This window comes from Numida meleagris, chromosome 2, assembly GCF_002078875.1.
Source record: "Numida meleagris isolate 19003 breed g44 Domestic line chromosome 2, NumMel1.0, whole genome shotgun sequence".
Lineage (NCBI taxonomy): Eukaryota > Metazoa > Chordata > Aves > Galliformes > Numididae > Numida > Numida meleagris.
In genome coordinates this window covers 123,645,714-123,658,606 of record NC_034410.1, presented here as the reverse complement: position 1 = coordinate 123,658,606, position 12,893 = coordinate 123,645,714, and the positions used below count along the sequence as shown (strand labels likewise).

Genomic DNA, 12,893 nt, shown 5'->3' with positions numbered 1-12,893 from the left:
TGTTTAAAAACATGAGCTTGGTATTCTGGCAGCTGTGTGCAGTTGTTAACACACTGATGTGAGGAATGAAAAAAAAGAAAGGACTTACTAGTAACAAGAAGAAATTGTATTTAATAATCTTAAACTAGAACTGATCATAACATGAAATAATCTTCATAATGGAAGCATCTGCTGCTGTAGTTTTGGACTCTTGGTGCTTCCATCATGGACTCCTATTTTCAAGAGTTTCAGGCTAAAACTTGATGTGCTAAAGTTTCAGCATGTCAAAAAAAAGTTTTTTGTGATTCCCCCCCCCCCCCAATTTTTAAGGTTCTTACCTATTTAACATAAGAATTCCCAAAGGAGTATATTCCCAAAGGAGCTTCCCAATGCTAAGATTCCTGTTAAACCTTCAGATATGCAGTGTAGCTGTTCTTTTAGTAAGATTTTGTGACCATCAGGCCTAACTGGAGTCTGGACTCACACTCTTGGTAAGTGTTCAAAGAAGCAAGAAAGATTGTCTTCATAACTGCTCCCAGTAGTTATGTGGACATTCATGTCTTCCCCGAGGTCGAAAGCACCATGGGCAGATGTGGTTGTGCAGAGTTTGCTTCAGCACTTAGACATTTTGCCTGAGCGCAGGAGACTCCTAGAAAGGATCCTGCTGGGGTGCTGGAGAGAAACCTTTGCTCTCTCACCATCACTATCAGAGCATCCTTGTTTTCAGTGGGGTCAGGAGTTAGTTGAACCTGAACTCGGTAGTTGAACTTCTCCTCTCGCATATGCTTACACACACACGCACACACGTTGACAAAGATAGCTTTTGAACACCTGTACAACCATGTATCGCAGCTTTCTGAGCAGCAGTTAGTGATTAAATAAATGCAAATACATAGCAGTTCCAATACTTTCTGATCAAACATCCTGTAATTGCTCGGTGTATTTTAGACATGATACAGTACATGCATATACGAATGTTTTGCAGGCATATTGTTGCATCAGACAAGAGGTTGTGTTGTTAATATAATGTGTATTCATCATTAACAGTTAACATTTGTCAGTATGTTAATTAGTATTTTTGGAACCATTGCAGTTTCTGTGAAAAATAACAAAGCATTCACAACTTTTTCTTTTGTCCAAGGATTATGTAGCTTTGTAACTTTATGCTGTTTTATGCCCCAAAATATTTTTCATGGTTTGTTTTGCCATGTTTATGTTAACATCTTAACTGAAAAATAAGAAAAAAATATGCAGTTCCAGGAATCCTTGTGGAGAAGCATTATTCATTGGAATTCCAGGAATTTGTTTTTTTCTTGTAATAGCTGGGTTTTAATGTTGCTTAGCGTTGCAGGTTATTTATGACTCCTACTTGTAGTACAATAGAAGAAATTTCTTTACAAGCTAGTAATGCAAGTTTAATGGAAGCTTTTGGCCCGACACATAAAATTGGATGTGCATTCATGTTGTGTTTATCCAGAGATATTAGTGTAAAGGAGCTGTGACGTGTCATCTTGTGAACATTTGTGTCATCAGTTATTTTGAAACAAAGTTTTGTTCTTTGGTCCCATTTCTGGACACTTTTCATGCTGTTGTGGCTTTCAGTCAGATTCCCTTTAATAAGTATGTCTGTGAACTGGAGAATAAAAGAAGTCTGACCTGCTATAGGGTGCATATAGCTATTAGTAACATATCTGAAAGCATACCGCTTTCAGTAAATAATTGGCCTTCATTTTTAGCAGGATGTACTTAAAGTTGGAGGTCTCCAAAGGTTCAGAATCAGTTCAAGGAAGTGAAAGTGCAATTCAGGTCTGTAGGCTGTGTGTCTAGTGCCATGTGAGGTGCTGTACAGTTTCCTGGCATAGCTGCTACTGCCGGTTTAGAAGTCCACAAATTTCTCACAAGTCATTTCTGCTAGTTCAGTGTGGATATCTTGGTGTCTCAAACGACCATAAGGGCCAAAGCATAGACAGCTGAGTTTATTGTAAATGTTTGACTGGGAAGCTGAATCCATTGAACTGAAAGAATTTGGTTAATAAGCAACCTCAAAATCATCTGAACCAGCAAATCTTGTGAAAAATGGATTCACTTTAAACTTTTGGAGATTGCAATTCATTAAATATACTAAGTGAAGCATGTACTTTTGTGATTGCTGGAACAAGTTTGTAGTATATAACACCTTGTCAAATAAAGCCATGTGAACCCAGTTCAGTTTCATCAGTAGAAAGGGAAGTCATCAGTGTCCTGATTAATGTTATTGAATAATAGTTATTCAGATGAAGAGTCCAAGCCTAGTTCTCAGCACCCTTAGTAGTCAAGAGTAAGGCAGGCATGTAAAGAGGATCAGTCAGATCATAGGTTGGATGATTTGCTCTCTGGAAGAGCTTCTCTTTATCAGATACTGAGGCAATCCCAGACTTTTTGTAGGTTGCTGTCTTAGCTTCTTTCAGTGTGATGAGGAGACTGTCTTCCAGCCATCCACCATCACACAGAAAGACCTACTGCTCATCACAGTCCACAGGGAAGTGCTGGAATTACCAAACAGGAGTGGAATGACCATGCTCTCTCATCATTCTATGATTCTGTGATTCTATACAAAGACAATAACATTTTCTAGGGTATTCCTGAGAAAGAAATCACACATTTTGTGATCTGAAGGAGAGAGAACTCATGATACCAACTCCCAGTGGCCTTCTTTACCCCGGTCACCTTGAGAAGATGATGCAGATGTCATGGTTGACACAGTACCTCATCCCTGCTCCCTGCCTGTCACCTTCCCTTTTCTGATCATGTGGACCTAGTGTGCCCATGATACGAGGGAGGTGACTGGGAGCTGACTGGTGAGTCACATAGAGTTAGATGCAGCAGTGAATGATGACTTGAGTACTTCTCCTGAGTCAACTTCTAGGACCTCCGATCATGTTGAATAAATCTATTCCACATAATCTGTTGGCTCACTGGAGCTTCTTTTATAAGGTAGTGCTATTCAAAGTGAAAGATTTCACTTGCATTTCGAAGATATCAAGAGAAATTATACCAAGGCTGCTTAGGTCAACCTAGAAAATGGAAGATGCACATAATTGCATCTTAGATATTTGATTTAAAAATGTATTGATTCGTGTTTTCTGGTATTAGAATCTAATCACTCTTCCTTTCTCTGGAAAAGCGGCAGTATTCTGTGAAGCTTTAATTCTTGGTCTTCTCTCTCACTATTGTCAAGGGTCAGTCTCACTATTGTCCTTACCTGAAACTATGAAGCCTGTGTTCTATGCCTGTGAAATATCTGTAGGTACTGGAAGCATTTATTTTAAGGAGATGTGAGAAAATCGGTGATGGGAAGTTTTGTCTATTTACATTGACATGATGTGACCAAAAAGCACTGGGCTTTAACTCTTTGCTTTCACCTTTAGGTATTTCGTTACACAAATTCTGCTGTCAAAAGTAATGGAAATACCAATCCATAGTTTGTACTATAGCATAAAGTATAATTCCTTTTCCTTTGGGATATGGGCTCATAAATACTTCATACGCTCAGAAGCATTGCAAAAGAAATAAGAATATAAGGTTCAATTTCTGTATCTGGACTGAAGAAAAGTAGCTGGGTGGGATTAAAAACTATAACATAAGAAGTCTTTGTAAAATGTTGGGGTACTCTGCTTCCGGTTTAAACCAGTTGTTCAAACTGCATTTGTTAGCATTTCTAAGCACTGCAAACATCTCATTGTAAGACTAAGCTTATATGATATAATGAAAGTGCATCATGCCATACAAAGCTAATCTCTCTTCCATAGTAAATAGCAGCAAGAATACAGATTTTCTCAAAGAAATTTACTTTGTTAATAACTGCAGTTCATAGATGCAAAACGTCTGTATTTAAGTTGCCTCATTTTTATGAAAATGGTAATAAAATTGCATCTGTATGTTTGCCTGTGTATATTTCTTTTCTCACGATCAGTGAATGTTTGCAGTTGGTAATAAATATTCAAGCACCTTGCAAATGTCCTACCAATTCCCTTTGCTGATCTGTGTGTGCCTGTGGGACTAGAATAGGAATGCATAATTTAAATATAAATTGCCTGATTTGCATATACAATTAGTCTAGCTGCAGCTTTGATCGTAAGCAAAAATTATTGTCCTGTATTGCCACTTAGATAGAATTTTAATTCACCTTGAATATTCAAAGTAAATTAAGCCTTGGCTGTGTGGTTGAAGGATATGATTTTTTCCTCTCCTGAGGCTTTCCCCTAAACAACATTTATGGTAGGGTAATATAAGGGCATATTTTCAGCCTCATAAAAATAAAGGCATAAGTTTTATCTCTTAATCTCCCCCTCCCCACCCCAAAAAATCAGTTGACACATATCTCACTGTCATACACACACCAAATAATAGAATGCTTCTTTCATTTTAATTAATTCAATTTTAGCGGGTATGTGGCTTGAAAATAAGTCTCTATTGCGATTGTACTTTGTGTTATTATTGAAAATGGAAACTTCATCTTGTGGCTTTTTTGAAATAACAAATGCAGAGAGGTAGGAGACATCAAAACTCAGGACAGCTACTGACTTAGTAACTATATGTAAGAGTTAGGTGTATGTACATGTGTGAGCACCCAAATACATGTGATACGGCCCTCAAGTCAAACCCATAACACAGTTGTAGTACTTAAATTTTAATCTACAGTAAAACATTTTTATTAGAAATCTATGTTTTTAATTAAACAGAACATTTAATTAAGGTGGTTTTTAAGTGGATGAAACAATTAAGTGCAAACACTTGAATGAAACATGTCATAATTAGTTTTAATAGAGTGTTAATTGGTACTAGGTTTGCCAAGTTAATAATTACTGCTTATTAAATTTTCAATTAATCATTGTCATTTTGCTTTGAATAAAGATGAAAATTAGATAAACTAATTCAGGAGGAGGATGGTTTCCTTGTTAATTAGAGCAGTTAATTAGAAAAAAAAAAGAAATTACTTGTTTTAGTTGTCAATTAAAAGACTGTTCATTAGTAAAATCTTTGCACTCTTCCTTCATCAAAATCCAAATAATTAATTTGTGACAATGCATGTTTTCTGGAATAAAAGATATGACACTAGTAGATACTGAAGAAACAGCTCATGGTGACTTAGTTATTTTACAAAAACATTAAGCTTTGGATGTAATGAAGCAGTCTGTCCCTGCTCAGGGTTAATTGTGCACTGGAGTCGTGGTGGCTTTGGGGTGCTCAGGGCTCAGCGGCATCAGGAAGTGGTCTTCACAGTGCAAATGTTGGTGTGCAGAGGAGATCAATAGGTCAAAAGACTGTTAGTAAACAAATTTTAATTTTGGCTTGTAAAAGTACATGTCCGGGAAAAATATATTAAACCAAGAATTTAACATTTTCTAATAAACTCTTGGGTATTTCATGTATTTATTCTTTAAATGAAGAAAAAATTGTTAATGACTAAATCCTACCTTAATTTCCAGAGCTAAATGATACAATTCTGAAAATGTCATATTATTTCTTTTGTAATAATTCTTGCCAAGCATATTCATAGATCTGGTGTACTGCAAAACAGTTTTGCCTGGCAACCCTGCCTGTGGTAGGGGGGTTGGAACTTTATGATCCTTGAGGTCCCTTCCAACCCAAGCCATTCTGTGATTCAGTTTTCTGAATAAAATGTTCCAGAAGATTACAAAAATAATGCCCCAGAGACCTGGAAAGTCTGTACCTAAAGAAATATTAACCATGAATAAAAATATCAAGAATCACCATGAGTTTTAGAGACTTGTGAAAGCTTTAATGCTGGGGAAGTAAAGCATCTGGTTACTCTTGAAGAGTTGTAAGGAGCCAGGTTCACCTTCATCCTACTCAACACAAGGACACAATAGAGCAGACTAGCTGCTGCATCCCATGATTTAGTCCTGCATAGCCCTGTGCCAAACATTCTGTGCTGACGAGGATTTCTTCCCTCATTTGCAGAGGAAGCTGTCAATGAAGTAAAACGTCAGGCAATGGCAGAGTTGCAGAAGGCAGTGTCAGAGGCCGAGCGGAAAGCTCATGACATGATCACTTCCGAGAGAGCCAAGATGGAGCGCACCGTTGCTGAAGCCAAGCGCCAGGCTGCAGAGGATGCACTAGCTGTTATCAATCAGCAGGAAGATTCAAGCGAGGTAAGTAAGGTCTTTGCTGGACAGCCACCTCTCTCTAAATGCTTTTGCCAGCTAGCAGCCCCGTGCTAGGAGGTTGCTTTTGTCAGGGCTTGAACCAGCTTTGCCTCCTCTGATGAAAAATTAGTAACAGCTGCTCTTTGGGAAGGCAGAGAATATGTCTTTGTCTTCCGTTTTCTCAAGTATTTTAATGTCTTCGAGTTCAAAGGATTGCAAACCATTGTGATACCAGTGGAAAATAGGATCTGTACAGTAACCTGGAGCAGGAAACAGGATGACGTGTCTGCAAGCCTTAGGTGTATTTGAGCTAGCTCTAATACAACTGGCACAGGCAATTCATGTGGCATCAGAATTTAGTGCCCACTCTTAATTATTTGCTGGGCATGTATTACAGGCATATGCTGAAATCCGAATTTTCTTGGTAATGTCAGCCCAAAATAGCTCGTGGACTTGAGATGCAGTGTCACCTTTTAACCAATGGTCAGTGTTAGATATAATGCACCTTTCTCTTCTAATTTAGCTTTTCACTACCTTTATTTTAAAGCTCTTTAAAGTGCTGATACGGAGTAGATAACAAGATTGTTTGGTGGAAAATGTTTCACACTTCAATCTAATTTAAACAAAGAAATAGTAATTTAAGAGGTTAGAGCAAGGTGATTGTAAAGCCAAGGTAGTTAAAAGCTTGTCGGAGGAGGGCGATGGGTACAGAAGCTATTTGCAAAAGATGATGGTTCCTGTAGGACAGCATGTGAATGTGGATTTACAAGTGTTTCCTTAATTTGACTGTGTTAATTTGTCTGCAGGATGTAGAGAGCCTAGGATTGGGCACACAGCAGCACCAATAGCAGGAAGCTGGGAGCAAAAGACCAGGGTGTGTTTTACCAGTACCGCAGAATTTCACAACTACTGCAGACAATAAATAATGTCCTAAGTTTGAACTGACCTTAAAAATAGACATGACAGAAATTACGTCAGTAAAAAGTTATTTCTATACAATCTTCAAATGAAAGAATGTTACTTTTGTTAACTGTTTATTGTTCTTGTACTAAGATCTTGGCTGTAGGAAAACTACAATTGGAAAAAAGAATAGATAGCAGTACCCTTTGTGTGGGAATATGTATAAATGTGCTGTCAAAGCGCTTTTCCTGGACTGCATGGACAGCACTGTAGAAGAGTCACTTAAGTTGAAAGATGCAGATGAGGTAGCTGCAGCATGCTGAGAGAACTGGCAAAGTCATGAGCAGATAAGCCAGTGGCATACTGCAGTATGCATCCATAATTTGTGGGAGCGTAAGATTTTAATTCATACCAGGCTTCTCTGGAGATGAAAGACCATTGTGGGATCACTGAATGCCCAAAGTTTCTCCTTAATGTATAGCAGATGAATAACAAGGAGACAAAAGGAATTGATTTTCAGCATCTGAAAGTTTGTGAGGAAGAAAGGGACCAGGAGAAGCGTATGTACGCTTTAAGCACTAACTGTTCCATTGCAGATTAAATGAGACATAAATTCAATTTATTGGCGTTTTGTATCTAAGATATTCAAGGACGTTTTCCCTATGTTGTGCTCATTGAAAGGGCATTTGTCTGACTTAGCATCATTGAAGACCTGTCATTTTACGTGTGTATGTATACAAGAGATTCCCATTATCAAAACCAAGATTCCAAAGGTAAATGCCTAAGAGGAAATTGCAAATTAAATCTGTTTAGTGAACTGATGTAGCGTAGGCAAGACAGATGAAGACCTTATGTGCCAGTACGTAGAGCCCATTCTCCCACAAGGAAACGCACACCCAGGCTGGGGAGTTTGTGTGCTGTAATTCGCTCCTGAGCAGTCGCACCTCTGGAGAAAGCTGTATGACAACAGACGTCTTTACATAAGCAAGAATTGCTTATGAGGTTGTTCACTTCCTGAAACTAGAACTTAAAAAAAGGGCAAATAATTCTTATAATTTCATTCTAATGAAATGTGGCTCAGAGGGTTACAGATGTTCTCAGAGCTGTTTGTATTCAGGGTAGATAAAAGCCTTCTGGACCTAGACCAAACTACATAGTTAGTGCCTATTTCAAATGAGGTCTAGTGGCCTCGTCCTGCAGCTTTCACCCCTGTGGTCATGAGCGGCACATCAGTATGGCTGTTTTGAGATGTCAAATGCAATTTTTAATAGACCTCGGTATGTGTTTACAGACGCTTGGTTAATTTTAAGGCAGATGACAGCAGTACTTACTTGGCAGCTAAGAGCTAGATGTGCCTGGTCAGTTTTTATTCATCCCTTTCCAGCTTCCAGTTATGCCAAACTCCACCCACTTGGGGCACTGCTTCCCTCAACTACCTGTTACCTTTGGCTGACTTTTTTTTTTTTTTTTTGGATAACACGTGTGAAAATGGACCAGCCTTTTCCTTCATCTTTGAGGACAGGAGATTGTTCTGCCAGTGTTTGAGAATTGTTCCTTTGGAGATGAGACCTTGTATTCACTGAGGCTGAGGAGTAAAACTTCACGTTTGCTTTGCTGTTCATTATCTTTCCATCTCTCTGTGAATATCCCTCCTCATTTGTCTAGGTTGGAAGTCTCCATAAAGTTTTCTATTTACAACACTTTACAACCTTCAGCAGTACACTGTAAGTATGTATTTCAAGGGCTATCTCTGGTTTTAGATACGAGGGTGCTGAAGCAGCAGCTACTGAGCATATTGGAAGACAAAGCATCACTCCTCATTTCTTATCCTTGCTGGGATATTACAGCAAAGTCAACAAGAGAGCTCAGTATAGGCTGCTATATAACCACCATGCAGTTCCTGGCAGCGTATTGCTCCCATGGGTGTTATTTGTTATTTTGGCTGTGGAAACTATGGAAGGAGATGGGAATTTGGCACCACATTTCTAATGTTTCTGATATAAATTTCATCTGCTACAGCCACTCCCTGTCTGTTCACAAGCCCTTACAGCTTCATTTGTTATTTAGTAAAATGCAACCTGGACCTAGCTGAGGCTTCCTGGAGCTGCTCTGCTCTGAGGACTTGGTAGCATGATTTCTGCTGCTGTCTTCTCTAGAGCCTGAAGCCATATCTAGGACTAAGACTCTAGATTTTTTGGATGATTGCCATGTTAAGGTAATATGTAGTGTCCTCACCCAAGGGCTTTCAGAGATCTCACACAGAGAAGTATGTGTGTATGTATTTGAAACATGAAAAAGTGGCCTCCACGACTGCAAGAGAACAGTGACGTTGATGAATTGAGCAGACCAGAGCTATGTAAAGGGCACTGAGGGCAGTGAGAGGACAAATAAGGGGAGGATAATTTGGGGAGCATCTTGAATTTTAAGAAGCACTCTGCAATATGTTGAGCATCGCCACATTATGGAGTAATTATGGAGTGTTCCTTTCTGAATGATTGTCTTTTGCTTATGTTAGAGTTCAATATGGTTTAACTGGTGTCAGTATCTGCGCGTTTACTTTTTCAAGATTTTCCAAGATTTTCTCAGGATAGGCTTTTGTGACTGACAAGGACATCGTCATTATTTTCTGTTATCACAATGAGATTGGTTGAAGACCAGTGAGCAGAGCACACTGCAGTCAGAAAGCAAAAGGACAAGAGAAGCCCTACCTGTCAGCATGATCATTCCTGAACCGCAAATTATTTCTTTACCAGTTCCTTACAGTTGCTTGACAAAAGATGACCCATTCATCAGAAGTTGACTTGGATAAGTACAGAAACATGTGTGAGCAGCCTACTCTTTAATGACTGCCGTACTTGCTTTGGCTGCAACGTGCTGTTGTGCAAATCAATTTTAATGGTAAGGGTGAGCAGCTTAGCAAAGAGTCTGACTGCCCAGATTGTGGGGGGGGGGGGGNGGGGGGGAATTAAAACATCTGTCTTTCTGCTCTGGTATAAAATGCCACTGCAAAAATCTGACAGTGTTCTTCCTCACTTTTAGCAGGGTGGGGGCTGGGGACAGTGAAGGAGCACAAATGTTTCGGTTCTCTCCTGAAAGCAGATGCTGACATCTGATCAGATAAAACAGTATGTAACTGGTCCAACACTGCTTTTAAGAGACGTGTATTGTTAAGGCTTGTTTATATTGCAGCAGCTTATGTTGTATGTGAACATCACACTTACCTGACATTTTGAAAGCAGCTGGGCTCAATCTGCGCTGACCAATCCACTGAGACCAGGACTGTGCCAGCAAACCTGACTCTGAGCATCAGGTGCTGTGATGCAGGCGAGCCCAGTTTGTTAGGCTGGTGTTGAATTTGTACATGTCAGCTAATGTTTAATCTCCTTTTGGCTGGACAACTCTTAGAAAGCAGCACTTTGTCCTCTGCGGTGGTGGGTGGTACCGAGGCACCAGAGCCATGTGTTCAGCACAGGATCAGACAGTTTGTGACGTGAACACTGGCAGAGCCCCAGGCTGCTAAGTTAAGCCTGCCCAGCCAGCTTGCACGTCTCTTCGGTATGATTTTCTGCACTTCTGTTGTCAGGATGTAGCTTCTCTATGCTAGCTTGTATGAACACAGGTATACCTCAGACAGTAAACAGTGGCTTGGCCTTGAGTGTTCGCTGATAGGTGTAACTTTATTAGAAACATCTAACAACTTGAATCTTTGTGAGAAGTACTGCATTTGGAAGCACTGTGGGAATTTCCAAAGAACCAATGTTTTTTTCCTTTTCCTTCTAGTGGGTCTTCGATAGAATTTTCAAAAACAACTTCTTTGTAGTTGTGGTTGGCTTTTTGTTTTGTTTTTGTTTTTGTTTTTGGAGTGGGGCCATGGGGTTAGTGATGATTACAAACTTGTAAAAAACGCATGTTTTTTATAACCAGCCATGCTTCTTCTCCTGGTAAACTGGGGAAATTCATCAGAGATAATATAGCAATGCTTGGTACTGTATTAAGGCCTTTCAGAGTTCATCGTCTCTTTGACATGTCAAGATACATTTTTTTTTTTTTTTTTTTTTTTCCTCTTCAAGCCAACTTACACCAAGTCTCAGCTGGAGGTGTCAGAGGAAAGCAAACACTCAATTGTGATTAAATATTTCAGAGATGAAAGTGATGGGATGGGCAAAGTTATTGAGAAATATGTGTCCTGGTACTGGAGACCACAGAAATGGAGACCTTTTGTTTTGAGAATTTTCATGATGGCAAACAGAAGTTTCTGAGTTCTGCTGTTTAAAGATGGAAGCTTAAGTGGATGCGAATTAAGAGTCTGACCTAAGATAAGGCTTTGACCTAAGACTGATGTTCCTTGTCAGTTGAAAGAAGAGGATGAAATATGATCAGTGGCATAGATTCGGAGTGAGATTCCCATCTGTTGTAATTTACCTAATTTCATTGAATTAATGCATTTTCAAGGTAGTGAGGTTAAATTGAATTATGTAGTCTGAGAATCTTGCCTTTTGTATAACCTCACTCTTTCACAGGAAAATCAATGCAGAGTAAAACTGTAATCCAGTCCTGCTCATAGTTTTAGCTACATCTGGAACTCTGTAAAGCGCAGGCTGGAAGTGCTGTATAGTAGGTGCCCCCCTGAAGACAGAAAATAGACCAGGAGAGGCTCTGGGACATCCCCTACACTGTTTCCCGGTACATGATCAGCTCTAGCTGTGATATTCCTGCAATATATTTGCTTTGCCTGTGTTACAGTGATGGAGATTCTCCAGTGCCTCTAGGCAATTTATTCTGATCTTTAAAAAGATTTTTCATAACATCTCTTTCCAATTTTTCCTACAGCTGTTTCACCTCAATATTTTTTCCTGTTAATTCATGGTTTTTGCCTGTCTCACTGCAGTAGCCTCTGAGATGTTTGGATGCTGCTGTCACCTCTCAGGCTGCCATCTCTATTTGAGTTTAACAGTCTCCGTTTGTTCGGTCTTTTCTCAAAGCTTGTGTTTGTCCAATCTCTTGATTATTCTCGCATCCTTTCTTTGTATCTTATTTGCCTTATTTCATTTTCTGTATTTGAAGTACATCATCCCAGCATAGATGGTACTCCAGGCAGAGGCTTGTCAGTGCTGGGAGGCAGAGAGTCTTAACTCAGGTGTCATGCAGTCCGCAGTCATATCCTCATATAGTATCCATACCTTCTGTATGGTAATTGCCACCTTATCACCAACTTGACATTGTTGTCTCCTGTTATCTGAGATGCTGTCCACGCAGTTCAGCCTCCATTTGGCTGATAGAGAAATACCTGCTTAGCTTTATACGGAACTCTTGAGCTTCCCAGGAGGGACGATGCTTTGAGCATGGTCAGTCTCACAGTGAGCTCATGCTCTGTCCACAATGTCTGGATGATTAACTTGGGAATGTGTGAGAAGTGATCCATGAAGCACGTCAGAACAGTAACCATCTTGAGCTTGATTTTTTATTCGATAGAATGTGGATTCTGAAGCTTTCCATCAGCAATGTGAACAGGAAGCGTCATTGCCAGAGCTTATGGTTACTGAGTTCTGTCTCTAGTGCCATTTTTTGCTGGTTATACCAAGGACTGTGCACCCACTGGTCACAGTGGTGAGGATTTGGTAGGACTGGGAGTGCTGCGTGCCAAATCCAGATGCTATTGTACCAACTCCCTGTGGCACATGTGCCTGCTTATGTTAATTTACACCATAGTAATTCTTAAATGCAGGGTATTTTTGCATAAATGTGAGCTATAAAATTTATTTTGAAATTCTTGCATTTTATGTGCTTTTATTCCCACAGTTACATTGAAGACGTAATGACCTGTTAAATTATAAATAATATATTCAGTGGACAAAATCACATACC

At 39.5% G+C, this 12,893-nt stretch overlaps 1 protein-coding gene across 7 annotated transcripts in view; it reads left to right on the top strand.

Moving 5' to 3' along the window:
• RUNX1T1 (RUNX1 translocation partner 1) overlaps window positions 1-12,893 on the top strand; it is a 110,082-nt gene that overhangs the window by 92,189 nt on the left and 5,000 nt on the right. For all 7 annotated transcript variants that reach the window (XM_021387794.1, XM_021387793.1, XM_021387796.1 and 4 more), the window contains one exon: window positions 5,944-6,134. In XM_021387794.1, coding sequence (XP_021243469.1) covers window positions 5,944-6,134 — 191 coding nt within the window. The remainder of the gene's footprint in view (window positions 1-5,943; window positions 6,135-12,893) is intronic.